The 25,956-nt window shown below is 45.9% G+C and overlaps 1 protein-coding gene across 7 annotated transcripts in view; it reads left to right on the forward strand.

Moving 5' to 3' along the window:
- The first annotated feature begins 2,696 nt into the window (after nt 1-2,696).
- The window catches only part of hsp90ab1 (heat shock protein 90, alpha (cytosolic), class B member 1), a 31,121-nt gene continuing 7,861 nt past the window's right edge, over nt 2,697-25,956 (forward strand). The window contains exons 1-8 of one of the 7 annotated variants that reach the window (XM_059645075.1): nt 2,697-2,755; nt 5,465-5,514; nt 9,806-9,952; nt 12,473-12,839; nt 19,989-20,146; nt 20,664-20,978; nt 21,445-21,610; nt 22,600-22,790. In XM_059645075.1, the coding sequence (XP_059501058.1) occupies nt 9,806-9,952; nt 12,473-12,839; nt 19,989-20,146; nt 20,664-20,978; nt 21,445-21,610; nt 22,600-22,790 (1,344 nt within the window). In that variant the 5' untranslated portion in view covers nt 2,697-2,755; nt 5,465-5,514. The other 6 variants (XM_059645078.1, XM_059645072.1, XM_059645074.1 and 3 more) reach the window with 6 other exon arrangements.

Genomic DNA, 25,956 nt, shown 5'->3' on the forward strand with positions numbered 1-25,956 from the left:
GGGCATCAGATCTCTCCGTCTCTCTCTCAGGAGAAGCCATGGTCGTCTGTCTGTCTCTCTTTCTCTCTCTCTCTCTGGAAGAGGGGGATCAGGATTCCTCCATCTCTCTCTCTCTCTCTCTGGGAGAGGGGGATCAGGGTTTCTCACTGTCTCTCTCTGGGAGAGGGGTATCAGGGTTTCCTCTCTCTCACTCGGGGAGAGGGGAATCAGGGTTTCTCTCTCTCTCTCTCTGGGAGAGGGGGGTCAAGGTTTTTTTTTCTCTCTCTCTCTGGAAGAGGGGGGTCAGGATTTCTCCATCTCTCTCTCTCTCTCTGGGAGAGGGGGATCAGGGTTTCTCTCTCCGTCTCTCTCTGAGAAGGAGGGATCAGGGTTTCTCTCTCCCTCTCTGGGAGGGGGATCAGGAATTCTCTGTCTCTCAGAGAGGGGGATCAGGGTTTCTCCCTCTCTCTGGGAGAGGGGAATCAGGGTTTCCCGCTCTCTCTCTGGGAGAAGGGGATCAGGGTCTCTCACTCTCTGGGCTGGGAGAGGGGAATCAGGATTTCTCTCTCTCTCTCTGGGAGAAGGTGATCAGGGTCTCTCACTCTCTCTGGGAGAGGGAGATCAGGGTTTCTCACTCACTCTCTCTCTGGGAGAGGGGGATCAGGGTTTCTCTCTCACTCTCTCTCTGGGAGAGGGGGAGCAGGGTTTCTCTCTCCCTCTGGGAGGGGCGAATTAGGGTTTCTATCTCTCTCTGGGAGGGGGATCAGGGTTTCTCTCTCTCTCACTCTCTGGGTGGGGGAACAGGGTCGCTCTCTCTCGGGGAGAGGTGGATCAGGGTTTCTCTCTCTCTCTCTCTGGGAGAGGGGGATCAGGGTTTCTCTCGCTCTCTGGGAATGGGGATCAGGGTTTCTCTCTCTCTGGGAGAGGGGGATCAGGGTTTCTCTCTCTCTCTCTCTGGGAGAGAGGGATCAGGGTTTCTCTCTCTCTCTCTCTAGGAGAGGGGGATCAGGGTTTTTCTCTCTCTCTCTCTGGGAGAGGGGGATCAGGGTTTTTCTCTCTCTCTCTGGGAGAGGGGGATCAGGGTTTCTCTCTCTCTCTCTAGGAGAGGGGGATCAGGGTTTTTCTCTCTCTCTCTCTGGGAGAGGGGGATCAGGGTTTTTCTCTCTCTCTGGGAGAGGGGGATCAGGGTTTTTCTCTCTCTCTCTGGGAGAGGGGGATCAGGGTTTTTCTCTCTCTCTCTGGGAGAGAGGGATCAGGGTTTCTCTCTCTCTGGGAGAGGGGGATCAGGTTTCTATCACTCTCTGGGAGAGGGGAATCAGGGTTTCTCTCTCTCTCTCTCTCTCTCTCTGGGAGAGGGGGATCAGGGTTTGTCTCTCTCTCTCTCTGGGAGAGGGGGATCAGGGTTTCTCTCTCTCTCTGGGAGAGGGTGATCAGGGTTTTTCTCTCTCTCTCTGGGAGAGGGGGATCAGGGTCTCTCTCTCTCTCTGGGAGAGGGGGATCAGGGTTTCTATCAGTCTCTGGGAGAGGGGGATCAGGGTTTCTATCTCTCTCTCTGGGAGGGGGAACAGGGTTTGTCTCTCTCTCGTGGAGAGGGGGATCAGGGTTTTTCTCTCTCTCTCTGGGAGAGGGGGATCAGGGTTTCTCTCTCTCTTGTGGAGAGGGGGATCAGGGTTTCTATCAGTCTCTGGGAGAGGGGGATCAGGGTTTCTCTCTCTCTCTCTCTGGGAGAGAGGGATCAGGGTTTCTCTCTCTCTCTCTCTCTAGGAGAGGGGGATCAGGGTTTTTCTCTCTCTCTCTCTGGGAGAGGGGGATCAGGGTTTTTCTCTCTCTCTCTGGGAGAGGGGGATCAGGGTTTCTCTCTCTCTCTCTCTAGGAGAGGGGGATCAGGGTTTTTCTCTCTCTCTCTCTGGGAGAGGGGGATCAGGGTTTTTCTCTCTCTCTGGGAGAGGGGGATCAGGGTTTTTCTCTCTCTCTCTGGGAGAGGGGGATCAGGGTTTCTCTCTCTCTCTCTGGGAGAGGGGGATCAGGGTTTCTATCTCTCTCTCTGGGAGAGGGGGATCAGGGTTTCTCTCTCTCTCTCTGGGAGAGGGGGATCAGGGTTTCTCTCTCTCTGGGAGAGGGGGATCAGGGTTTCTCTCTCTCTCTCTCTGGGAGAGGGGGATCAGGGTTTTTCTCTCTCTCTCTCTGGGAGAGGGGGATCAGGGTTTCTCTCTCTCTCTCTCTCTGGGAGAGGGGGATCAGGGTTTCTCTCTCTCTCTGGGAGAGGGGGATCAGGGTTTCTCTCTCTCTCGTGGAGAGGGGGATCAGGGTTTCTCTCTCTCTCTGGGAGAGGGGGATCAGGGTTTCTCTCTCTCTCTCTCTCTCTGGGAGAGGGGGATCAGGGTCTCTCTCTCTCTCTGGGCGTCTTCCCGCCGCCATCACTTTTGCCTGCCGTCTCCTTGGTAACAAAGGCCCCGCCTTCCCCGCGACGTCCTTACGTCACCGCATAGAAAGTGCTGGAACAAACTGTGTAACCGCCCGCCCCCGCAGCATCTCCCTCCGCTCTAAGTAAATATCCCGCTGTTCCAGCCACCTTTCTGGGGCTTTGTGTGTCCCCCCCGGTTTGGTGTCGGGGACAGGGCCCTGTGCGGGTTGTGCTTGTGCAGTATAGGGAGGGCCACTTCCGGAGGTCCAGGTCTTACCGCCATAGCCCTCCACCGCGGATTGATCTGTTCATCCGCGTGGGCGGTCCGGGTGTGATCCGGTCAGGACCATCAGGCCTAGCGTCAGCTTCGGCATCGTGTCCGGTCACCGGTAAATCCTGTCAGAGAGAGAGAGAAACACGGTAATTATACCCGGTATCGTGTCCGGTCACCGGTAAATCCTGTCAGAGAGAGAGAGAGAAACACGGTAATTATACCCGGTATCGTGTCCGGTCACCGGTAAATCCTGTCAGAGAGAGAGAGAGAAACACGGTAATTACACCCGGTATCGTGTCCGGTCACCGGTAAATCCTGTCAGAGAGAGAAACACGGTAATTATACCCGGTATCGTGTCCGGTCACCGGTAAATCCTGTCAGAGAGAGAGAGAAACACGGTAATTATACCCGGTATCGTGTCCGGTCACCGGTAAATCCTGTCAGAGAGAGAGAGAGAAACACGGTAATTATACCCGGTATCGTGTCCGGTCACCGGTAAATCCTGTCAGAGAGAGAGAGAAACACGGTAATTATACCCGGTATCGTGTCCGGTCACCGGTAAATCCTGTCAGAGAGAGAGAGAAACACGGTAATTATACCCGGTATCGTGTCCGGTCACCGGTAAATCCTGTCAGAGAGAGAGAAACACGGTAATTATACCCGGTATCGTGTCCGGTCACCGGTAAATCCTGTCAGAGAGAGAGAAACACGGTAATTATACCCGGTATCGTGTCCGGTCACCGGTAAATCCTGTCAGAGAGAGAGAGAAACACGGTAATTATACCCGGTATCGTGTCCGGTCACCGGTAAATCCTGTCAGAGAGAGAGAGAAACACGGTAATTATACCCGGTATCGTGTCCGGTCACCGGTAAATCCTGTCAGAGAGAGAGAGAGAAACACGGTAATTATACCCGGTATCGTGTCCGGTCACCGGTAAATCCTGTCAGAGAGAGAGAGAGAAACACGGTAATTACACCCGGTATCGTGTCCGGTCACCGGTAAATCCTGTCAGAGAGAGAGAAACACGGTAATTATACCCGGTATCGTGTCCGGTCACCGGTAAATCCTGTCAGAGAGAGAGAGAGAAACACGGTAATTATACCCGGTATCGTGTCCGGTCACCGGTAAATCCTGTCAGAGAGAGAAACACGGTAATTATACCCGGTATCGTGTCCGGTCACCGGTAAATCCTGTCAGAGAGAGAGAGAAACACGGTAATTATACCCGGTATCGTGTCCGGTCACCGGTAAATCCTGTCAGAGAGAGAGAGAGAAACACGGTAATTATACCCGGTATCGTGTCCGGTCACCGGTAAATCCTGTCAGAGAGAGAGAGAAACACGGTAATTATACCCGGTATCGTGTCCGGTCACCGGTAAATCCTGTCAGAGAGAGAGAGAAACACGGTAATTATACCCGGTATCGTGTCCGGTCACCGGTAAATCCTGTCAGAGAGAGAGAAACACGGTAATTATACCCGGTATCGTGTCCGGTCACCGGTAAATCCTGTCAGAGAGAGAGAGAGAAACACGGTAATTATACCCGGTATCGTGTCCGGTCACCGGTAAATCCTGTCAGAGAGAGAGAGAGAAACACGGTAATTATACCCGGTATCGTGTCCGGTCACCGGTAAATCCTGTCAGAGAGAGAGAAACACGGTAATTATACCCGGTATCGTGTCCGGTCACCGGTAAATCCTGTCAGAGAGAGAGAGAGAAACACGGTAATTATACCCGGTATCGTGTCCGGTCACCGGTAAATCCTGTCAGAGAGAGAGAGAAACACGGTAATTATACCCGGTATCGTGTCCGGTCACCGGTAAATCCTGTCAGAGAGAGAAACACGGTAATTATACCCGGTATCGTGTCCGGTCACCGGTAAATCCTGTCAGAGAGAGAAACACGGTAATTATACCCGGTATCGTGTCCGGTCACCGGTAAATCCTGTCAGAGAGAGAGAGAAACACGGTAATTATACCCGGTATCGTGTCCGGTCACCGGTAAATCCTGTCAGAGAGAGAGAAACACGGTAATTATACCCGGTATCGTGTCCGGTCACCGGTAAATCCTGTCAGAGAGAGAGAGAGAAACACGGTAATTATACCCGGTATCGTGTCCGGTCACCGGTAAATCCTGTCAGAGAGAGAGAGAGAAACACGGTAATTATACCCGGTATCGTGTCCGGTCACCGGTAAATCCTGTCAGAGAGAGAGAGAAACACGGTAATTATACCCGGTATCGTGTCCGGTCACCGGTAAATCCTGTCAGAGAGAGAGAGAGAAACACGGTAATTATACCCGGTATCGTGTCCGGTCACCGGTAAATCCTGTCAGAGAGAGAGAGAGAAACACGGTAATTATACCCGGTATCGTGTCCGGTCACCGGTAAATCCTGTCAGAGAGAGAGAGAAACACGGTAATTATACCCGGTATCGTGTCCGGTCACCGGTAAATCCTGTCAGAGAGAGAGAGAAACACGGTAATTACACCTGGTATCGTGTCCGGTCACCGGTAAATCCTGTCAGAGAGAGAGAGAAACACGGTAATTATACCCGGTATCGTGTCCGGTCACCGGTAAATCCTGTCAGAGAGAGAGAAACACGGTAATTATACCCGGTATCGTGTCCGGTCACCGGTAAATCCTGTCAGAGAGAGAGAGAAACACGGTAATTATACCCGGTATCGTGTCCGGTCACCGGTAAATCCTGTCAGAGAGAGAGAGAAACACGGTAATTATACCCGGTATCGTGTCCGGTCACCGGTAAATCCTGTCAGAGAGAGAGAGAGAAACACGGTAATTACACCTGGTATCGTGTCCGGTCACCGGTAAATCCTGTCAGAGAGAGAGAGAGAAACACGGTAATTATACCCGGTATCGTGTCCGGTCACCGGTAAATCCTGTCAGAGAGAGAAACACGGTAATTATACCCGGTATCGTGTCCGGTCACCGGTAAATCCTGTCAGAGAGAGAGAGAAACACGGTAATTACACCCGGTATCGTGTCCGGTCACCGGTAAATCCTGTCAGAGAGAGAGAGAAACACGGTAATTATACCCGGTATCGTGTCCGGTCACCGGTAAATCCTGTCAGAGAGAGAGAGAAACACGGTAATTATACCCGGTATCGTGTCCGGTCACCGGTAAATCCTGTCAGAGAGAGAAACACGGTAATTATACCCGGTATCGTGTCCGGTCACCGGTAAATCCTGTCAGAGAGAGAAACACGGTAATTATACCCGGTATCGTGTCCGGTCACCGGTAAATCCTGTCAGAGAGAGAAACACGGTAATTATACCCGGTATCGTGTCCGGTCACCGGTAAATCCTGTCAGAGAGAGAGAGAAACACGGTAATTATACCCGGTATCGTGTCCGGTCACCGGTAAATCCTGTCAGAGAGAGAGAGAGAAACACGGTAATTATACCCGGTATCGTGTCCGGTCACCGGTAAATCCTGTCAGAGAGAGAGAAACACGGTAATTATACCCGGTATCGTGTCCGGTCACCGGTAAATCCTGTCAGAGAGAGAGAAACACGGTAATTATACCCGGTATCGTGTCCGGTCACCGGTAAATCCTGTCAGAGAGAGAGAAACACGGTAATTATACCCGGTATCGTGTCCGGTCACCGGTAAATCCTGTCAGAGTGAGAGAGAAACACGGTAATTATACCCGGTATCGTGTCCGGTCACCGGTAAATCCTGTCAGAGAGAGAGAAACACGGTAATTATACCCGGTATCGTGTCCGGTCACCGGTAAATCCTGTCAGAGAGAGAGAGAGAAACACGGTAATTATACCCGGTATCGTGTCCGGTCACCGGTAAATCCTGTCAGAGAGAGAGAAACACGGTAATTATACCCGGTATCGTGTCCGGTCACCGGTAAATCCTGTCAGAGAGAGAGAGAGAAACACGGTAATTACACCCGGTATCGTGTCCGGTCACCGGTAAATCCTGTCAGAGAGAGAAACACGGTAATTATACCCGGTATCGTGTCCGGTCACCGGTAAATCCTGTCAGAGAGAGAAACACGGTAATTATACCCGGTATCGTGTCCGGTCACCGGTAAATCCTGTCAGAGAGAGAAACACGGTAATTATACCCGGTATCGTGTCCGGTCACCGGTAAATCCTGTCAGAGAGAGAGAGAAACACGGTAATTATACCCGGTATCGTGTCCGGTCACCGGTAAATCCTGTCAGAGAGAGAGAGAGAAACACGGTAATTATACCCGGTATCGTGTCCGGTCACCGGTAAATCCTGTCAGAGAGAGAGAAACACGGTAATTATACCCGGTATCGTGTCCGGTCACCGGTAAATCCTGTCAGAGAGAGAGAAACACGGTAATTATACCCGGTATCGTGTCCGGTCACCGGTAAATCCTGTCAGAGAGAGAGAAACACGGTAATTATACCCGGTATCGTGTCCGGTCACCGGTAAATCCTGTCAGAGTGAGAGAGAAACACGGTAATTATACCCGGTATCGTGTCCGGTCACCGGTAAATCCTGTCAGAGAGAGAGAAACACGGTAATTATACCCGGTATCGTGTCCGGTCACCGGTAAATCCTGTCAGAGAGAGAGAGAGAAACACGGTAATTATACCCGGTATCGTGTCCGGTCACCGGTAAATCCTGTCAGAGAGAGAGAAACACGGTAATTATACCCGGTATCGTGTCCGGTCACCGGTAAATCCTGTCAGAGAGAGAGAGAGAAACATGGTAATTACACCCGGTATCGTGTCCGGTCACCGGTAAATCCTGTCAGAGAGAGAAACACGGTAATTATACCCGGTATCGTGTCCGGTCACCGGTAAATCCTGTCAGAGAGAGAAACACGGTAATTATACCCGGTATCGTGTCCGGTCACCGGTAAATCCTGTCAGAGAGAGAAACACGGTAATTATACCCGGTATCGTGTCCGGTCACCGGTAAATCCTGTCAGAGAGAGAGAGAAACACGGTAATTATACCCGGTATCGTGTCCGGTCACCGGTAAATCCTGTCAGAGAGAGAAACACGGTAATTATACCCGGTAGTAATGTTGTATATTCAATACCTGGGAGAGGTTCACGCCAGCATTACACCCCTATCCCAGGCCCCAAGATGACATTCCACATTAAGCAGAGGTTCACCTGCACATCTGCCAATGTGGTATACTGCATCCACTGTACCCGGTGTGGCTTCCTCTACATTGGGGAAACCAAGCGGAGGCTTGGGGACCGCTTTGCAGAACACCTACGCTCGGTTCGCAACAAACAACTGCACCTCCCAGTCGCAAACCATTTCCACTCCCCCTCCCATTCTCTTGATGACATGTCCATCATGGGCCTCCTGCAGTGCCACAATGATGCCACCCGAAGGTTGCAGGAACAGCAACTCATATTCCGCCTGGGAACCCTGCAGCCATATGGTATCAATGTGGACTTCACCAGTTTCAAAATCTCCCCTTCCCCAACTGCATCCCTAAACCAGCCCAGTTCTTCCCCTCCCCCCACTGCACCACACAACCAGCCCAGCTCTTCCCCCCCACCCACTGCATCCCAAAACCAGTCCAACCTGTCTCTGCCTCCCTAACCGGTTCTTCCTCTCACCCATCCCTTCCTCCCACCCCAAGCCGCACCCCCATCTACCTACTAACCTCATCCCACCTCCTTGACCTGTCCGTCTTCCCTGGACTGACCTATCCCCTCCCTACCTCCCCACCTATACTCTCTCCACCTATCTTCTTTACTCTCCATCTTCGGTCCGCCTCCCCCTCTCCCTATTTATTCCAGTTCCCTCTCCCCATCCCCCTCTCTGATGAAGGGTCTAGGCCTGAAACGTCAGCTTTTGTGCTCCTGAGATGCTGCTTGGCCTGCTGTGTTCATCCAGCCTCACACTTTGTTATCTTACACCCTTACATCTTAACCCTTGTGTGGAGGCAGGCCGTTTGGCCCATTGAGTCCGCTCTGACCCTCCCACGCAGAGCCACCCCATCGCCGGCACTCTGTGGGGGTAATTTCCCATGGCCAGTCCAGCCCAACCAGGACATCTTTTGGACTGAGAGTCACCCCAGGATAGGACTGAACCTGGATCCCTGCCGCCGTGGGACAGCGGTGCTAACCACTGAGCCATTCCAAAATAATCAGTAGCATCGACCAGGGGGAGACCCGGGATTGAAACATTTAACTCAAACGCAGCCAGGGATGGGGAGTGCGGGGGAAGAGGTCGGCAGCTTGATGGTGCCAGAGACAAGGTCACTGTACTCGCGGGGTGAAGAGACAAGGCCGGCAGCGAGGATGGGCCCTAACCCCTGCACGGTGTTTGTACCGGGAGGAGATACAGAGAGAGAGAGAAGGTGATCAGTGATACAGCGGGGTGCTTTACCCCCGGGAATAGTGAGCACTGTTCATGTCTGTCTGACCCCCTCCCCCATCGGGTGGAGGGCGGCTCTTTTGTGTCTCCCTGCAAGCCATGTGCGGAGGGCGCCGCCATTTTGTGACGGAAGCGGAAGTGCTCTCATCGCCTCGTTTCCGGTTACGTTTAACTGAACGTTTCCTCCGCAAGATTCTGTCTTAATTCACCTCCACCCGCTGTGTAAGGGGCAGTTTGTCGAGTTGCCCACCCAGTGTGCTCTTTTCCCCCAAATAAATAACTGGAGCTGATCTCTCTTCTTCAGGCAAAGTGGAATAGCTTCTTCATATGTACTGGCCATCTCATTGTCAACTGATAGCCAGTGGTCAGTGAGTTGGCAATTAACTGCTCTTTCTCATCTCTGCTTAGTTTTATGATCCTTTTCGAGTTTTCTGCTGATTAATCTGAATTGTGATATTTTTTGGGTATGTCCATTGGGGTGTTTACTGTGTTTATAATTTGGAGACGGAGGGCTTTGCTGGCATCAAAGTGTACCCATTCCACAGGTTTAGGGTTGTTTTCAGGTGACAGGTACCAAGAGCATTGTTTCGATGTGATAGTACTGCATTCTAATATGTGCTTCTTTAAAGTTCACAGATTTTGCAATTTGGAAAGTGTTCTCTGTTCATTTACTTACTAAGACCCTGGGTTAGTGAAGTATGAGCTTCTGATGTAGGATCACAGTTCTACAGAAGCTAAGCAGAGAGATGAGAAGACGGTTTTGAATGGAATGTTTTCAGCATTGTGTTCTGTTTTTCATCCAGATGCCTGAAGAAATTCGCACCATTGACGATGAGGTGGAAACCTTTGCCTTTCAGGCTGAGATTGCACAGCTTATGTCCTTGATCATTAACACCTTCTATTCTAACAAAGAAATCTTCCTCCGAGAACTGATCTCCAATGCTTCTGATGTGAGTTTCTTCACACGTTTGCTGTTTTGTTCTGAATTCTTGACAGAATGTCTTTGTCCTGGGAAGGAGGTTTTTCATCCCATTGTGTTCACAATTCTCTTCAGCTCCCGCTACTCTGCAGTTGTCTTCCTCTTTTGATTGTGTAGTTCCTTTTTTGACAGTGATGACTGAATCTGCCTCCATCAAAGTGCTTTCCAAATCCTAATCTTAGTTACCTGTTGCTACATGTTAAGTCTGACTCATCACGGTTTGTTACTATGTACTTTCTATACGCATCTATAAATCTGGAACCTTGAAACTGTGTTACCTTTGGCCTTCATGTTGTATTTGCTATCCTCTAGTTTTTAGAAATGATTCGTGTTTTAGACCAAGTGATGTAAATCGTTTTAACTCCCTTCACAGGTTGCTTTTAAGCTCTTGCTGTGCCAACAAAGCTGGCTTATGCTTTTGAGTTAACTTTTATTCTCTGTAGTCTCTCACTTTGTCTCTCCAAAACTGCATAAGTACTACCAACGGCGTAGTGGTCATGCCATTAGATTCTAGCAGTCCTGAGGCCCTGGTTAATGTTCTGGAGGTGGTGGTTTGGAATCCCACCATGGCAAAAATTAACTTTGAATGCTGTAAAATACGGAATTAAAACCTGTCTTAATGGTATCCATGTAACTACATGATGCCCATTTAGGTAGAAAATCTGCTGTCCTTTCTTGATTTGGCCTACCTGTGATTATCTGTTAACTATCCCCTGAAATGAACCAGCAAGCCACTTGGTATCATGCTGCTACAAAATGTAAAACAAATGAAATTAGACGGACCAGAGATGATGGGAACTGCAGATGCTGGAGAATCCAAGATAATAAAGTGTGAAGCTGGATGAAGGGTCTAGGCCCGAAACATCAGCTTTTGTGCTCCTGAGATGCTGCTTGGTCTGCTGTGTTCATCCAGCTGCACACTTTTTATTATCTTGAAATTAGACGGTCCGCCTGCAATCAACTTTGACATTTGAAACAGTGGCAACAGCCTGATACAGATACAATTGCAAATCATGCATGTCCTGTACACTCCTGTCACTGCCCCCAGACCCTCAGTTGTCAGTATTCCACAAATTTCATTCACTTGACATCTAAAAAGACCTTGCAATATCTAACGTCTTCAGCCTGTGACAACACTCTGGAAATAGGAGGAGGCTATTCCACCCATTGAGCCTGTTCCCCATTCAGTACAATCATGGTTCTACCCACACTATCCCCATAATCCTTTGTGCCTTTGGTAATCAAAAAAACTTGTCAAATATATTTTAGACATACTCAAAATACATTTCCACAACGCTCTGGAGTGGAGAATTCCTAAGATTCACCACCCTGTAATTTTTTTGAAAGAGAATATGTCCATTTTGGGATCTAATTGGCAACCCCCTTGTAAGTTTTAATGAGATTGTCCCTCTTTCTGTAACCTTATAGAGAATACAGGCCCAGTTGGCCAATCTCCCGTCATATGTTCCTGCCATTCTGGGAACAAAGTTGATGAGCCTTTGTTGCACTCTCTCAATGGCAGTGGTATACTTCCTGAGCTAACAGAGCAAAACTGTACATTGTGTAAGTGTGGTTGAGTCGTAACTGCCCTCTGGACAGTTAGGAACAGCAATAAATGGTGACCTAGCAGGCATTGATAACATTCAGTTAATAATTTTTTTTTCTTTGTAAAAGATGCAATCTAACCAAGCCTCTAAGTGGAAGCAAGGCTTCGCTCCTGTTCTTGAATCCTCTTGCAAGAAAGGCTAATGTTCCATTAGTCTTCCTAGTAACATGCTCAACCTGCTCTGCCTTTCTAAATGGCCTACTCAGTATCTGGAGACTGTGACCCCAGGTCTGGCTTGCTGTTCATGGGATAACCACAGGAAGGGTTTTGCCAGCCTCGTCTCTTTAGAATTTTGCAGGTTCCTATGTGAGTCCCAACCCCCATTCTGCTAAACACCAGTGAATATAGCCCTACCCGACCCAGTCTGTTTTCACATTTCTCCCATCTGTAGGCCTGCTTTCTGTAGCATCCGTTTGTTTTGGGGGTGAGGGTTATGATCTTTCTGTTTCTGCGCTGTACATCAGTTAACCCATCAGACTTGACCTGGAGCTTAGTCTCCTGTCCTCCACCGTTGGTAGGCTTGAGCACATCCCAAATTTGTCATGACTCATTTGCAATTGATTTCCTACTATTTACGCAATTCTCAGTTGCTTTTATTGACTTCTGTTCCCTGATTCCAGATCTGTGACTATTCACTATAAAAGTATTGAGTCAGCCTTTAGAGTGGTTCGCACAAATTCTGCCCCAAAAGTACTTGACTCTAATCTTGTTGAAGGTTGCTTTAGGAAGAGGAGTTTAGAGGAGCTACTGCTTTTTGCATAAAATGTTTTGAAGTGTTCCATCATTTCAGGAGAGCTCCAAGTACTGACACATACATGTAATATGCCACCTGATGTCTGTTGTTCAATTTTGATGCCTGATTTATGGTTGCATTTTAATTCATAGGCTCTGGATAAGATCCGATATGAAAGCTTGACTGATCCTTCAAAATTGGAGAGTGGCAAGGATCTGAAGATTGAAATCATCCCCAATCAGCATGACCATACTCTCACCATCATTGATACTGGGATTGGAATGACAAAGGCTGACCTGATCAACAACTTGGGCACCATTGCCAAGTCTGGTACCAAGGCTTTCATGGAAGCTCTGCAGGCTGGTGCAGATATTTCAATGATTGGCCAGTTTGGTGTTGGCTTCTATTCTGCCTACCTGGTTGCTGACAAGGTTACCGTCCTTACTAAGCACAATGATGATGAGGCATATGCCTGGGAATCTTCAGCTGGTGGCTCCTTCACAGTCAAAACCTATACTGGTAAGTCATGAATGGGGAGCCTAGTGACCGTTGCTGTTCAGAGGGAGAGCAGGCCAGGTTATTTTCTAATGGGAATTGAGATGTAGTCTGCAACTCTGAAAGGGTGCAAGGTAGTGCTGATCCCAATCGAAACAGTTGTTGCTTTGACTTCATTAGTTACAGGACAGCTTTCCTGTTGTGCTTGATGTTGGAAATGGGCTGTAATTTATTCTCCGTTTTACGTGCAGCACACGCACGCATGCGATGCACCACAGGCATTTTGAAGGTTACTTGAGTTGTACTGCAGTGCAAGAATCAACTCTTTGGGTAAATAAATTAGTTCAAAAGCATGTATGATCATAAATTAGGTGTGAGGTTTTTAAAACTGTCCCTTTTGTGTCAACTTGGCTCACTAGTAACACTGCGTAGAGTGTTTGGAATATATGACTACATGACCACAAGTAAACTATTTCCTTCCCAAATAATAACATTGTTACTGATGTATTTTACCTGCACTTTTGCTGCCTGCTGCTCATATCCTTCAAATCCCTGGGAGATCAAAATCTGTCATCCATGGTCTTCAATATACTCCATTATGGAGAACTCTCAGATTGTATTGGTGTTTTATAGCTGCATGTGTAGTGTGATGGTTGTATCCTTTAGCACTTCACTGAATGAGCTGCAAAAATGTTATGTAGATCTGCACTTTGCAAAGCTGGATTTTGAGGTTTGTCTTGAAATCTCATGTGCTGTGGAGAACCTCGATTCAATGCAAGAAGCAAGTAGACAAACTTTGGAGGTGATTTCGAAGTGGTCTATGATTAAAGAATGAATTTTTTTTAAAAATTCAGTTACAGGTCTAGTCTTTGGGTGGAGTATGTAGCATTTGTGATTTTGAATATGTCATCATGTGTTGCTGACAGGTGAAATCCCTTTTGATCTTATGCATTTTCCTTTAGCCTTATGTTATGTACTGGGTGCTGATCAAGTCTAACAAAAACAGTATTTTCTTAAATCTTTCTTTTATTTTTTTTATGAATTTAGTCAGTACAGTTCTTCATGGTTAAACACAGTAAGCACCACATAGGTTAACAAAAGTACTTGACTCTAATCTTGTTGAAGGTTGCTTTAGGAAGAGGAGCTACTGCTTTTTGCATAAAATGTTTTGAAGTGTTCCATCATTTCAGGAGAGCTCCAAGTACTGACAAAATATTTTAACTTGCAGCTAATAAACTTTTATTACTTTGTAACTCTTTCTGTCAGTCCAGTGGCACAGCACCAAGATGACAGCAGAGTAGCAGGGCTGCATGTGGGCTCTTGCCCAAAACTGATCCACTCCCATTTGCTTGCTGCCTTTTTAACTGTTTATTTTCTAAGACAGTTTTGCCTTAAAACGAAGGCAATATACTTATACGTTTGAAGATTAAACTCATTCTTCAATATTTTGGGGCAGGGTTAAGAAATTGAAATTGCCAGTGAGCTAATTTCCAAACAATAACTGGATCATGAGGCATTGAGTAAAGTGATCCCACCTGCTATCTTTGTTAGGGTTGTGTTCAGGACAAAAAAATACCATGCATGTTTACAAGGTCCTCATGCTAAAATATATATTGGAGTGCAATCAGTTTGTTAGTGACAGTAAATCTGCCATTAAAACTAGAAATTGTCACTTGTTGATGTTTTAGTGTCTGTATTTAAAGATCAATTGATGAAGTGATAGATTAGAAACTTAATGCATGAAGGAGTTTGCAGCTCACTTGGCAAAAGTCACTTCTTCCATAATCTGTGGTCCTGCTGTAATGTATTTTGTGCTGGCTGCATAGAAAACATGGTCTGGATCAGGGCTTGTAGTTGAATGACACTACCCTAAGGACTTGAAGCTTTGAAGACAGTGCAGAGAATGTTCACCCAGGATTTTGCCTGTCTTGAGGGCATTGTCTGAGAAAAGGTTAAAAAGACTAAAAGATTGCTTTCAACCAGAAAGACAGGGAGGGGAGATCTGATGGTTCTTTCTCACCCCCCCACCCCGTTTGAAGTTTCAATTATAAAGGGGGCACAGGTTCAAAACGTGAGGGGAGAGCAACTTAATGGAGATATGTCAGGAAATATGTCATGCAGAGTGTGGTAGGAGCCTGAAATGCACTGTCAGAAGAGGTGGAGGAAACATTGCATGCATAGGGGCAGAAGGCTTGGCTTGTTTTTAGTTTAGAGCATAATGATTCATACAGGCTTGGGACTGAAGGGCCTGTTCCTGTGCTGTACTTCTCTTTGTTTTGGCACTAAGCCAGAAAACAAACATATTCAGATTTTTTGTTTGTTTGCTGCTGATTGAACCTTGGGAAGTGTGATGACTGAATGGAGTAATTCACTAGCTCTGAAGTGGGAGAGTCTTACATTAAAAGATAACTGGAAGGTATATTTTCAGATATGGCTGGGACATGCATGAGAAAAATCCAGTAGTGGCTCTTGCAGTGTGAAGTCGCTGGTTGTTTTTTCCCCTCCTGTGCAGTTTAGAAGCACTACTGATATCCTATTGCAAGACTGTCGTCGTAGCAGGTCATTGAGAGTGTTTACCATTATGGGTTGTGTGTTGCAGGTTGCTGTGTTTGAGCTGTTGGAGTCTCTCATTGAAGTAATCTTCCAGAGTCTTGTCATTGAATTGTCCTGTGTTTTTATTGGAGTTTAGAAATGTGCTGTCGCCAGCCAATCCTGCAATGCTTTGGAATTGGAGACTCCATTGAACAAGGGATTGAATGGCTACTCTGTTCTCAGATTTTGGAGATGTGTTTTTCTTCCAGCTGGAGGTATTAAGAGCTGGGCTGGAATGAAGTCTTCCTGGTAAACACCTTGCAGACTGCAGTTAGGAATAGAATTAGGTCAGAATTAGTTAGCATGCCTTTGTATTTCTGAAGGGAGTCTTAGTGTGGAAGCTGCAAAGATTTCTAAAAAGTGGTAGCTGGAACAGAACAACCAGACAACTGTGGGATTTTCTTACATATTACAGTATCCCATTACGTGCCAAACCTCATGCTGTTGTTCATCAACAACTGTACAAGTCAGTGGGAGAGACTAGGTTACAGGGGTACAGACAATACTGTACATTGAGATTGAGCGGAATGTTTTTAGTCTAGTGACACTGGTGGTTAACTACTGGAGGTGGCAGTTAGTCATAAAAGATCAGTATTAGGCGTTTGACTGCGCTGTTCAGTTTTATTGACACCTTGCACTGAAGCAGCTGCAATCTTCTGCAAAGCCTGGAGAACATTCAGGCTTAGGCTTTAGCTTCTGGTGACATGTGCCTGGAAATGACCTTTTTTATTCGTGGGATAAGGGCGTCACTGGCTATTCCAGCATTTATTACCTGTCCCTGGGCAGTTAGGAGTCAACCACATTGCTGTGCGTCTGAAGTCACAAGGTATAGGAGCAGAAGTTAGACCATTCAGCCCGTAGAGTCTGCTCTGCCATTTAATCATGGATGATAAGTTTCTCAACCCCATTCTCCTGTTTTCTCCCCATAACCCTTGACAATCAAGGCCCTATCTATCTCAGTCTTAAATGTACGCAATGACCTGGCCTCCACAGCCTTGTGTGGCTGTGAATTCCATAGATTCACCACTCTGGTTAAAGTTTCTCCTTATCTCTGTTCTAAGAAGGTTTTCCCTTTACTCTAAGGCTGTGCCTTCAGGTCCTAGTCTCTCCAATGAAATGCTGTTCAGGCCACTTAGTATTCTGTAAGTTTCAATTAGATTCCTCCTCATCCTTCTAAACTTGAGTATAGACCTAGGGTCCTCAAATATTCCTAGTGTTAAGCTTTTCATTCCTGGGACCATTCTGGTGAGCCTCCTCTGAACCCACTGCAGGGCCAGTAGGTCTTTACTGAGATATAGGGCCTGAAACTTGCCACAATACACCCAAATGTGGCCTGACCAGAGCCTCAGAAGTCCATTCCTGTTTTTATATTCTCAATAAATTCCAACATCGCATTTTTCCTTCTAAACTACTGACTCAACCTGCATGTTTACAGAGAAAATTCTGGACTAGAATGTCCAAATCTCTTTTGCACTTTTTCTTCAGACTTCTGAATTTTCTCCCCGTTTAGAAAATAGTCCTTTCCCCACTCTACAAACTTGTCCAAATGCTACTTCAGCCTCCTCACATCTTGAGTACTACCTGCCCCTGTATTGTCTGTAGACTTTAACCAGAATGCCCACAGTTCCTTCATCTAGAAGAATACAAGAAAAGAAAAGTAGTGGTCCACAAGAGTCAGTGTTGGGAACACCCCTTGTCACCAACTGCTATTTTGAGCAAGACCCTTTTAACCCCATTCTCAGCTTTCTGCCAGAAAGCAACGTCTGCTATGCATGCTAGTATCTTGCCTCCAGCACAGTGGGCCCTTACTTTGCTCAGCAGCCTCTTGTGCAGCACCTTGTCAAAGGCCTTCTTAAAGTCCTGGTAGATAACATCTTTTGGCTCTCCTTGGTCTAACCTGCTTATTTCCTGAAAAGTTTCTAACCAATGCATGATCTCCCCTTGGTGAAGCTGTGCTGACAGTGCGCTATTTTACCATGTGGGTCAGACCAGGTAAGGTTGATAGTTCCCTTCCCTTAAGGAAGTTAGTGAACCAAATGAGTTCCTCCCTCCACCCTGATCAGAAACTTTACTTGGCCAAGCCTGTAAAATGAACCTAATCCCTTAGTTGTACTGCCAATTAAACTGAGACAGTCAGACACTGTTAGCTAACCAAGTGCAACAGTGCACATGAGAGCTATCATTTCGGAAGCCAATCTCAGGCATTCCAGATAGCTAGAGCACAGGAACAAGCCCTTCGGTCTATCATGTCTGTGCCAATTATGACACTTAACTAATCCCATATGTCTGCACTTGGGCTGGATCCCTTTATTTTCTGCCAATTCAATTGTCTGTCTAAAGGAATCAGACTGTGCTGTCATAAAAAAACATGCCTTGTTTATCTCCTTTAAACTTGCCATAAACAACCTAATTTGTCCAACCTTTCCTTATAGGTAGTGTGCTCCAATCCTGGTAGAGCTCCTCGGCACTCACCGAAGCCTTCCCTGTAGTGTGGCAACCAGATCTGCACATAGTATTCTGAATGTGGCTGAAATAAAAGTGTCTTGCACAGCTGCACTCTGGCATTTGCTTTCTCAAGTTTCCTTCAAGAGCAGTTGTTCTTTGGGAAGTTACTCCTCTAGTTAGATTCTAACCAGCATCTTTAAGTACTTTCAGCATTTTCTCCAAAAGCAAGCCACGTCTGCAACATAGTTGTTGGAGATAGTAAAGAGGGTTTGTAGCTCTAGAGTAAGTGAGTAAAACATGAAACCTACCTTGAGATCTTGGTAGCCTGGATACTCAGGAATGCTGGGCATAGGATCCATGCTAATGCTGTTGGATCGTCGCCTTGCTGAAGTTCTCTGTGAGTATGTAGAAACAGACTCGTTGTCTGTGCCACTCATGTTGAAAGCTGGTGTCCCTTGGAGCTAGTGTCTTTATCAATGCTATACTCAGCCTTGCCTTATATTGAAGATTTGTGGCATGCACGTGGTATTGCTAATCAGGAGCAGGTGCCTTAGCATGCTAAACCTGTTAGCTAATGGGATTAATTGCTGCTGTCCTGCTGGATAGGAGATTTGACTGAGATAAAACTCTTAATCCTTTTAAGGCTTCCTAGCAGGTAGGAGGTTTCATTAAGTAAATGTCTGATGACGCTGAATTGACAGAATAAGCCATCTGTATTGGGATTAACTCTGCATCTGCTGTCTCAAAAGTCTAAATATGAACAGGAAAATTTCAAATGTGTCAAACTGATAGTGGCTGAAATTCAAAGCATCATGGAGCATACTTGAATGTTCATTTGCTCAGCAGTATAACTCAGTGCTACTATGATATTCTTTTCTTCTCACCACCTTTATACTTGGTACTCACTGGTGTTGGCAGGCTGGAGGTAGACTTACGTTATTGATGTATTGCTACTGGCAGTGCAGCTGTTGTTTTTCACTGTATAATCCCAAAGTGTTTAATGCTGTTACTTTGCAGCAAGGTTCTCTAACTGCTGTTGTCTTAATTTAGCAGCTTTGGGTCATATCAGAAATGAGTTTGCTTCTGGTCGACATGCTTTCTGCTTTCACGTGGCATATTCCTGTTGGCTTTTACGTTGACAGTAAGTTCTGCAGCCACCAACATGGTGTGCTATAGCCAATTGACTCAAAACCTGACGGAGCATTGTTCTGGCTGAATATTAGCAGCTTTCATACAAATGCTTTCTGTTGAAATTGAGAGCATTCCTGAGCAGATTTATGCTGTGGTTTGTATTGAAATCCTTCCTTTTGGGGAGATGTTTCAAACTCCTGGCTAGACAGTATATTTGTCATTCAATGAATGAAGGACTTCTATGGGTTACAAAAATGAATCACATTTATTGAAGTGACACTACTTTGAAGTGCTTGAGTCAGCCTCCCCTTGACCTGTTCTGTTTGAATCCTGTTTCGTTTGTTTGTTTATTTTCCTGCTGTTTTTAATATTTGTCAGTCTGGAAAATTATACACTGTTTCATGAAACGGCAGTGTTCTTCGGTTTAAAAAAAGAGATTGGGGATCTTGGTTTGGGATAAATCTAATCAGTCAGTTATTGCATATTGGAACACTTTAAACCAGTACCTTCAGTATTACATATTCTTTAACCAGCACTGTTAGCTAATCTTGGCAGAAAGGATCTCCAGGAGAGAGAATGCTGGCTGTTGAGTGGTCAGGTATTTGACTAAACCTGTCTCTGGATACTGGAGTGACTTTTAGCTCTGAACTCATGTTGCCAAGACCGGTCACCCAGATTCCTCCTCAATCAGGATTAATGTGGGCACTAATAAAAACAGACCCGAAATGTTAACTCTGGTTTTTTTACTTCACGGGTGCTGCTAGACCTGCTGAGCTTTTGCAGCAACTTCAGTTTTTATTCCTGATTTACAGCATCCGCAGTTCTTTCAGTTTTTAAAGTGCGTTTTTATAGATGGTGCTGACATTGCTAGTAATGTTGATAGAGTGGCTGTTTCCTAATTTTTTTAACATTGCTTAGATAATTGTGAAATTATGGCTCTGAGAACAGGCTGTTTAGGGACCTTTTATTTCCAGTTATTAATCCCTTTTATGTTCTTGCCTTCAGGAAAGGGTGATGGGGACAATGCTACTGATGCAATCAGTCGTGGTACAAAGGTAGTCCTGCACCTGAAGGAAGATCAAACTGAGTATCTGGAGGAAAAGAGAATCAAGGAGATTGTGAAGAAACACTCTCAGTTCATCGGTTATCCCATCACACTCTTTGTAAGAACTGAAATGTCAATTCTACTCTTTAAATAATACCTGTTTTTATAAGTTTCCCTTCAAGGGATGGCATAGTCTGAGAAATAGTTGTTATTATTATGGCATTGTCCTTAGTGGAGTTCAGGGTGGATTTTACAGCTCTAGTAGTTGTATCGAAGCACCGGATCTTGGGTTGGGGTACAGAGACAGGGGTGAGAGCGAGAGAAAGAGGTGATTAAGCCTAGGTTGCCTTGCAGTATCGCTAATGACTTATTCTGAGAACGTGAGACCTGGCTTATATGGTGTAGTCTTGAGACATTTGCTGACTGTGATCACCTGTAGCACCAAACTTATTAGCTCATGATTATGACCATAGGTTACATTTTGCTTTGCCCAGTTAAATGGTCACACTTGATGCGGCTTTTGTGCCATTAGCTGCTTGAAACAGGTATAATTTTGCCTGGGCGCATGTTGCTTGTAGGCTTTTGGAAGAGGAATTGGTGGGCCCTATTCAACTAATCCAATCATTTTTCTTCAGGTTGAGAAGGAACGGGAAAAGGAGATCAGTGATGATGAGGCAGAGACAGAGGAAAAGCCTGAGAAAGAGGAAGGTACAGATATGGACGAAAGCGAGAGGCCCAAAATTGAAGATGTCGGGTCTGATGAGGAAGAAGATGGTGAAAAGAAGGACACAAAGAAGACTAAGAAGATCAAAGAGAAATATATAGATCAGGAGGAACTGAACAAAACAAAGCCCATTTGGACGCGTAATCCCGATGACATCACGCAGGAGGAGTATGGCGAGTTTTACAAGAGTCTTACTAATGATTGGGAGGATCATCTTGCTGTAAAGGTGAGTTGTTAATGGTCACTTGTGGAAGTGAGCCAAAGAATAAATGCTAGGTGAAGAGTGACATCTGCGCAAGCAAGACTGCTTTAGTACTCTCCCATGTAACTTTAATTCTGGGTCCCAGTTTTCCTCCCTCTTGTCTTATACCTAATTTACTTCTGCATTCAACTTCCCAGGACTTGAAAGGTTCGTTTTAGAACGGCTCATTCTACTAATTATCAAAGGATCTTACTTTCTTCATTGACACCTTCCCAACCTGTGACTTCTGCCACCTAGAACATGGGAGCACTGCCACTAGCTACCCCTTCAAGCCACATTTTCTGACTTGAAAAGATATTTTGTCATTCACTAATATATTCCATTGAACACTTGAATATTCCCAAATTTCTGGGAATTGTCCTATACTTATTTGCTTTTCAATAAGAGATCAGTGAGATTTAATCTGTGATTTTTTTTTTCCCCTCTTTAGCATTTCTCTGTAGAGGGCCAGTTAGAATTCCGTGCCCTTTTGTTCATTCCCAGACGTGCCCCCTTTGATCTGTTTGAGAACAAGAAGAAGAAGAACAATATTAAACTCTATGTTCGCAGAGTCTTCATCATGGATAGCTGTGAGGAGCTGATCCCAGAGTACCTCAGTGAGTATCTATTAATACAGCATGGCCTTTGGTTATTTGAGGTGACAGGAATTCTTGCACTGCATACTGTCCATGAGGCTCTTGCATTGGCTGCTGGGAATACCCTTCTGTTCTTGGGTTCGCTTGTGTTTTTAGTATTCTGTAGCTGCCTTTTGTTTTACTTCCTGCTTCATTGGAGTCTTGGGGTTTCTGCATTGCACGTGTACACTTGCAGTGCAGTGTATGGGCTCATTCTGTGTCCCACAAGCAAACTGCTGCTCATCCCACCAAATGTACTCTGCTTTTGTTATTGTATCCGGTATGATGTAGTAATTTTTGAGAATAAGCTCCTGGATGAACCTTACATGAAAGCTTCTGTGTCAACCCAGGATGTGACACTAAGGATAATTGGCAGAGATAACAAAGTGTGGAGCTGGATGAACACAGCTGGCAAAGCAGCATCTTAAAATAGATGCTTGATGACTGGCGTAGACACAGTGGGCCAAAAGGCGTTCAGTAGAACATAAAACAATACAGTGCAGAACAGGCCCTTTGGCCCTCTAAAGCTTCAAGTGTCCATTCACGTAGTGTTAGTAATTGTAAAGGAGGTCATTCTGTTTGTACTCAAGTTTGCCTTGATACTCTCATCTAGCCTTTTCTCCACAGCCCTGCCACACTTTTTTCTATTTCTGTAAATCACCCGTGTGCTCTTGAGTGCCTCCGTTGAAGGCGTCTCTTGTGTTCCAATGGTAATGTCCCTGCACCTGAGATGAGAGGCCCAGGTTCAAATCCCACCTGCTCCAGAGTTTGTAAATAACATCTCTGAACAGGTTAATTAGAAAAATAGGTTGAATTAAAACTTTTTATTTGTTTTTGATTTGAAATTGCCTCCAGCATGCTTCCAGGTAGTGCATTCCAGACCCAAATCACTTTGTCTAAAAGTGGCACAATTGGATTAACATGTCTCCTTTTTCTCAAGACCCTTTTCATTTCACATTTCTCCAACTTAGACTTTGTTCGTGGTGTGGTCGACTCCGAGGATCTGCCCTTGAATATTTCTCGAGAGATGCTGCAACAGAGCAAAATCTTGAAGGTTATCCGCAAGAATATTGTCAAGAAGTGCATGGAGTTGTTCTCTGAGCTGGCAGAGGACAAGGAGAACTACAAGAAATTCTACGAGCAGTTCTCGAAGAACCTGAAGGTAAGGTTAAAAGCAAGAGAAAGCTGCCGCATATGTAGCGGAGAAGGCTGTACACACATTGTTGGACTGTTCTAAGCAGAATCACATGGCGATCCTGTTTTTCAACAGGATTTTTCTGGGATCATAAAGAAACTTTGGAAATTTATTGTAAAATGGCTTGATTTCCGGGTACTTTTACTTTTAGAATGCATTTCCAGTAAAAGTGCTGCTGATTTGGTCCATTAATGTGAGACTGATACTGCTGTAGCTAGAGTGGAGCCAGCTAGGCCTCATACAGTGGGTTTCCTGGTGGAGGCTGCAAGAGATTAACAGTTGGAGAGCCCAGGCTGGCATATAGTGTGTCAGAGATACAGATACTCTGGTGCCTGACTGAGGTAGTACTAAAATCATGGACTGTTCATTTTGTAAATAAAAGCTAACTTGGTGATGGATACTGGGCTGTGTGGGTTTATTTCACTAGCCCTGCACATATTCATCATAGCCTGTGTGCTAATGCAAATGTGTCCTCTACATGCACTTATACTAGCGGCATCTTGTATGTTATTTTCTCTTCAAAAACACAGGCCCTAAATGTATGCTGTTTTAAGAAAGATTGAAATGCCCGGGGCGGGGGGGGGGGTGTATCACTACATCAAACACTAAAGAAGGGCAGCAGATGTGGGTTTGGATTAACCCTTTTCAGTGCATTGTTGGGAGAGGTTTGCCTCTGAGCTTGGGTAGACTTGAATTGTGCTGGAACATTGCCCTGGAAAGTTGAATAACCAAGGTTGCAAGAGAGGGCTTTAAACTCATTAGAGCAGCGAATGCTTTGGGAGAGGGGATGTGTAGGCTTCCAAAGCAAAAGGATATTGCAACATTGCAGGGCTGCTGTTCATAAAGTAATGATATCCGAAGTGGGATAAGTGTGCACATCTTTTAAAGCACCAAACAATCAAAGGGGAGGAAGAGAGGCAAAAATGCAAAGTGAATGCCTAATAGCTGTAGCTGTACTTAAGGACTAGGAGCAGGACTATGCCATCTGGCCCCTTGAGCCTGCCCTGCCATTTAATAAGATCATGGCTGATCTTTTGGAGACTCAGCTCTACTTACCTGCTCACTCACGATAACCCTTAATTCCTTTGCTGTTCAAAAATTTATCTCCCCTTGCATTAGAAACATTCAGTGAGGTAGCTTCAGTCACTTTACTGGGCAGGGAGTTCCACAGATTCTCAACCCCTTTGGGTGAAGAAGTTCCTCCTGACCTCAGTCCCACATCTGCTTCCCTTTATTTTGAGGCACTGCCCTCTAGTCCTAGTTTCACCTGCTAGCGGAAACAACCTCCCTGCCTCCACCTTATCTATTCCCTTCAAAAACTTCTATGCTTCTGCAGTGTAGATCAGAGAATAAATTAGTTAAAAATGGGGGTTTGTGAATTGGTGATGTATTAGTCACGGGTGACTTTAATCATAGTCTGTCCACAGTGCAGATGAATTTGGTCATTGGGAAAATCAAATTTGCAGAGGTGTTTTTTTTCTATTCATTTGTGGGATATGGGCATTGCTGCTTGGCCAGTTCAAATTGCCCGTGAGAAGGTAGGGGTGAGCTGCTTTCTTGATTCGCTGCAGTCCTCCTGCTGTGGGTTGACCCACATTGCCATTAGGGACAAAATTTCAGGAGTTTGACCCAGTGGCAGTGAAGGAACGGCGATATATTTCCAAGTCAAGATGGTAGGTGGCTTGGAGGATATCTTGAAGGTCGTAAGACATGGGAGCCGAAGTTAGGCTATTTGGCCCATCGAGTCTGCCCCGCCATTCAATTATGGCTGATAAGCTCCTCGAGCTCATTCTCCTGCTTTCTCCCCGTAACCCTTGATAATCAAAAACCTATCTATCTCTGTCTTAAATGTACTCAGTGACCTGGCCTCCCCAGCCTTCTGTGGCAGTGAATTCCACAGATTCACCACTCTCTGGCTGAAGAAGTTTCTCCTTAGCTCCATTCCAAAGAGTCTTCCCTTTACTCTAAGGCTGTGTCCTCGGTTCCTGGACTTGCCTACAAATGGAGCATCTTGTCAACATCCACTCTGTCCAGCCCATTCAGTATTTTGAAAGCTTCAATTCGATCCCTCCTCATCCTTCTAAACTCCAATGAGTATAGTCCCCAGACATTCCTCATATGTTAAGCTTTCCATTTCTGGGACCATTCAAGTCCTCTCAAAATAAATGCTAACGTTGCAATTGCCTTCCTGACTGCTGACTCAACCTGCAAATTTACCTTGAGAGAATCCAGGACTAGCTGGGTAATGAGCTGCTTTCTTGAACCATTGTAGTCCTCCCAGAGACTCGCAAGTCTCTGCACTTCAGACTTCTGAGTTTTCTCCCCATTTAGAAAATAGTCCATGCTTTTGTTCTTCTCACCAACGTGCATGATCTCACACTTTCCCATGTTGTATTCCATCTGCTGCTTCTTTGCCCACTCTCCTAAACCCGTCTAAGTCCTTCTGCAGCCTCGCCACCACCTCAATACTACCTGACTTCCCCTCTTTCTACCACCTCCAATCTGCACTCTTAGCCAGAATGCCCTCAGCCCCTTCAACTAGCTTGTTATTGTACAACATGAAGCGTTGTCATCCCAGCACTGACCCTTGTGGAATACCATTCGGCTGCCTTCCAGAGAAAGACCCCTTTATCCCTACTCTCTGCTTTCTGCTATAACTCAATCCTGTATCTATGCTAACAGCTTGCCTCTAACGCCATGGGCCCTTATCTTACTCAGCAGCCTCCTGTGCGGCACCTTATCACAGCCCCCCTTGAAGTCCAGGTAGAATAAGATTGATTGGCTCTCCTTGGTCTACCCTGCCCATTACTTCCTCAAAGAATTCAAGCAGATTTTTCAGGCATGACCTTCCCTTAATGAAACCATGCTGACTTTGCCCTATTTTACTGCACGCTTCCAAATATTCAGAAATCTCATCCTTTACAATGGACTGCAAAGTCTTGCCAATCGGCCTGTAATTTTGCCTTTTGCCTTACTCCCTTTTTAAACAAGGGTGTCGTGTTAGCGATTTTCCAGACCTCTGGGACCCTCCCTAACTCTAGTGATTCCTGAAAGATCACCTCTAATGCTTCCACTTTCTCTCCTTTAGAACTCTGGGGTGTAGTCCATCTGGTCCAGGTGAATTGTCTCCCTT

The sequence above is a fragment of the Stegostoma tigrinum genome, chromosome 4, assembly GCF_030684315.1.
Source record: "Stegostoma tigrinum isolate sSteTig4 chromosome 4, sSteTig4.hap1, whole genome shotgun sequence".
Classification (NCBI taxonomy): domain Eukaryota; kingdom Metazoa; phylum Chordata; class Chondrichthyes; order Orectolobiformes; family Stegostomatidae; genus Stegostoma; species Stegostoma tigrinum.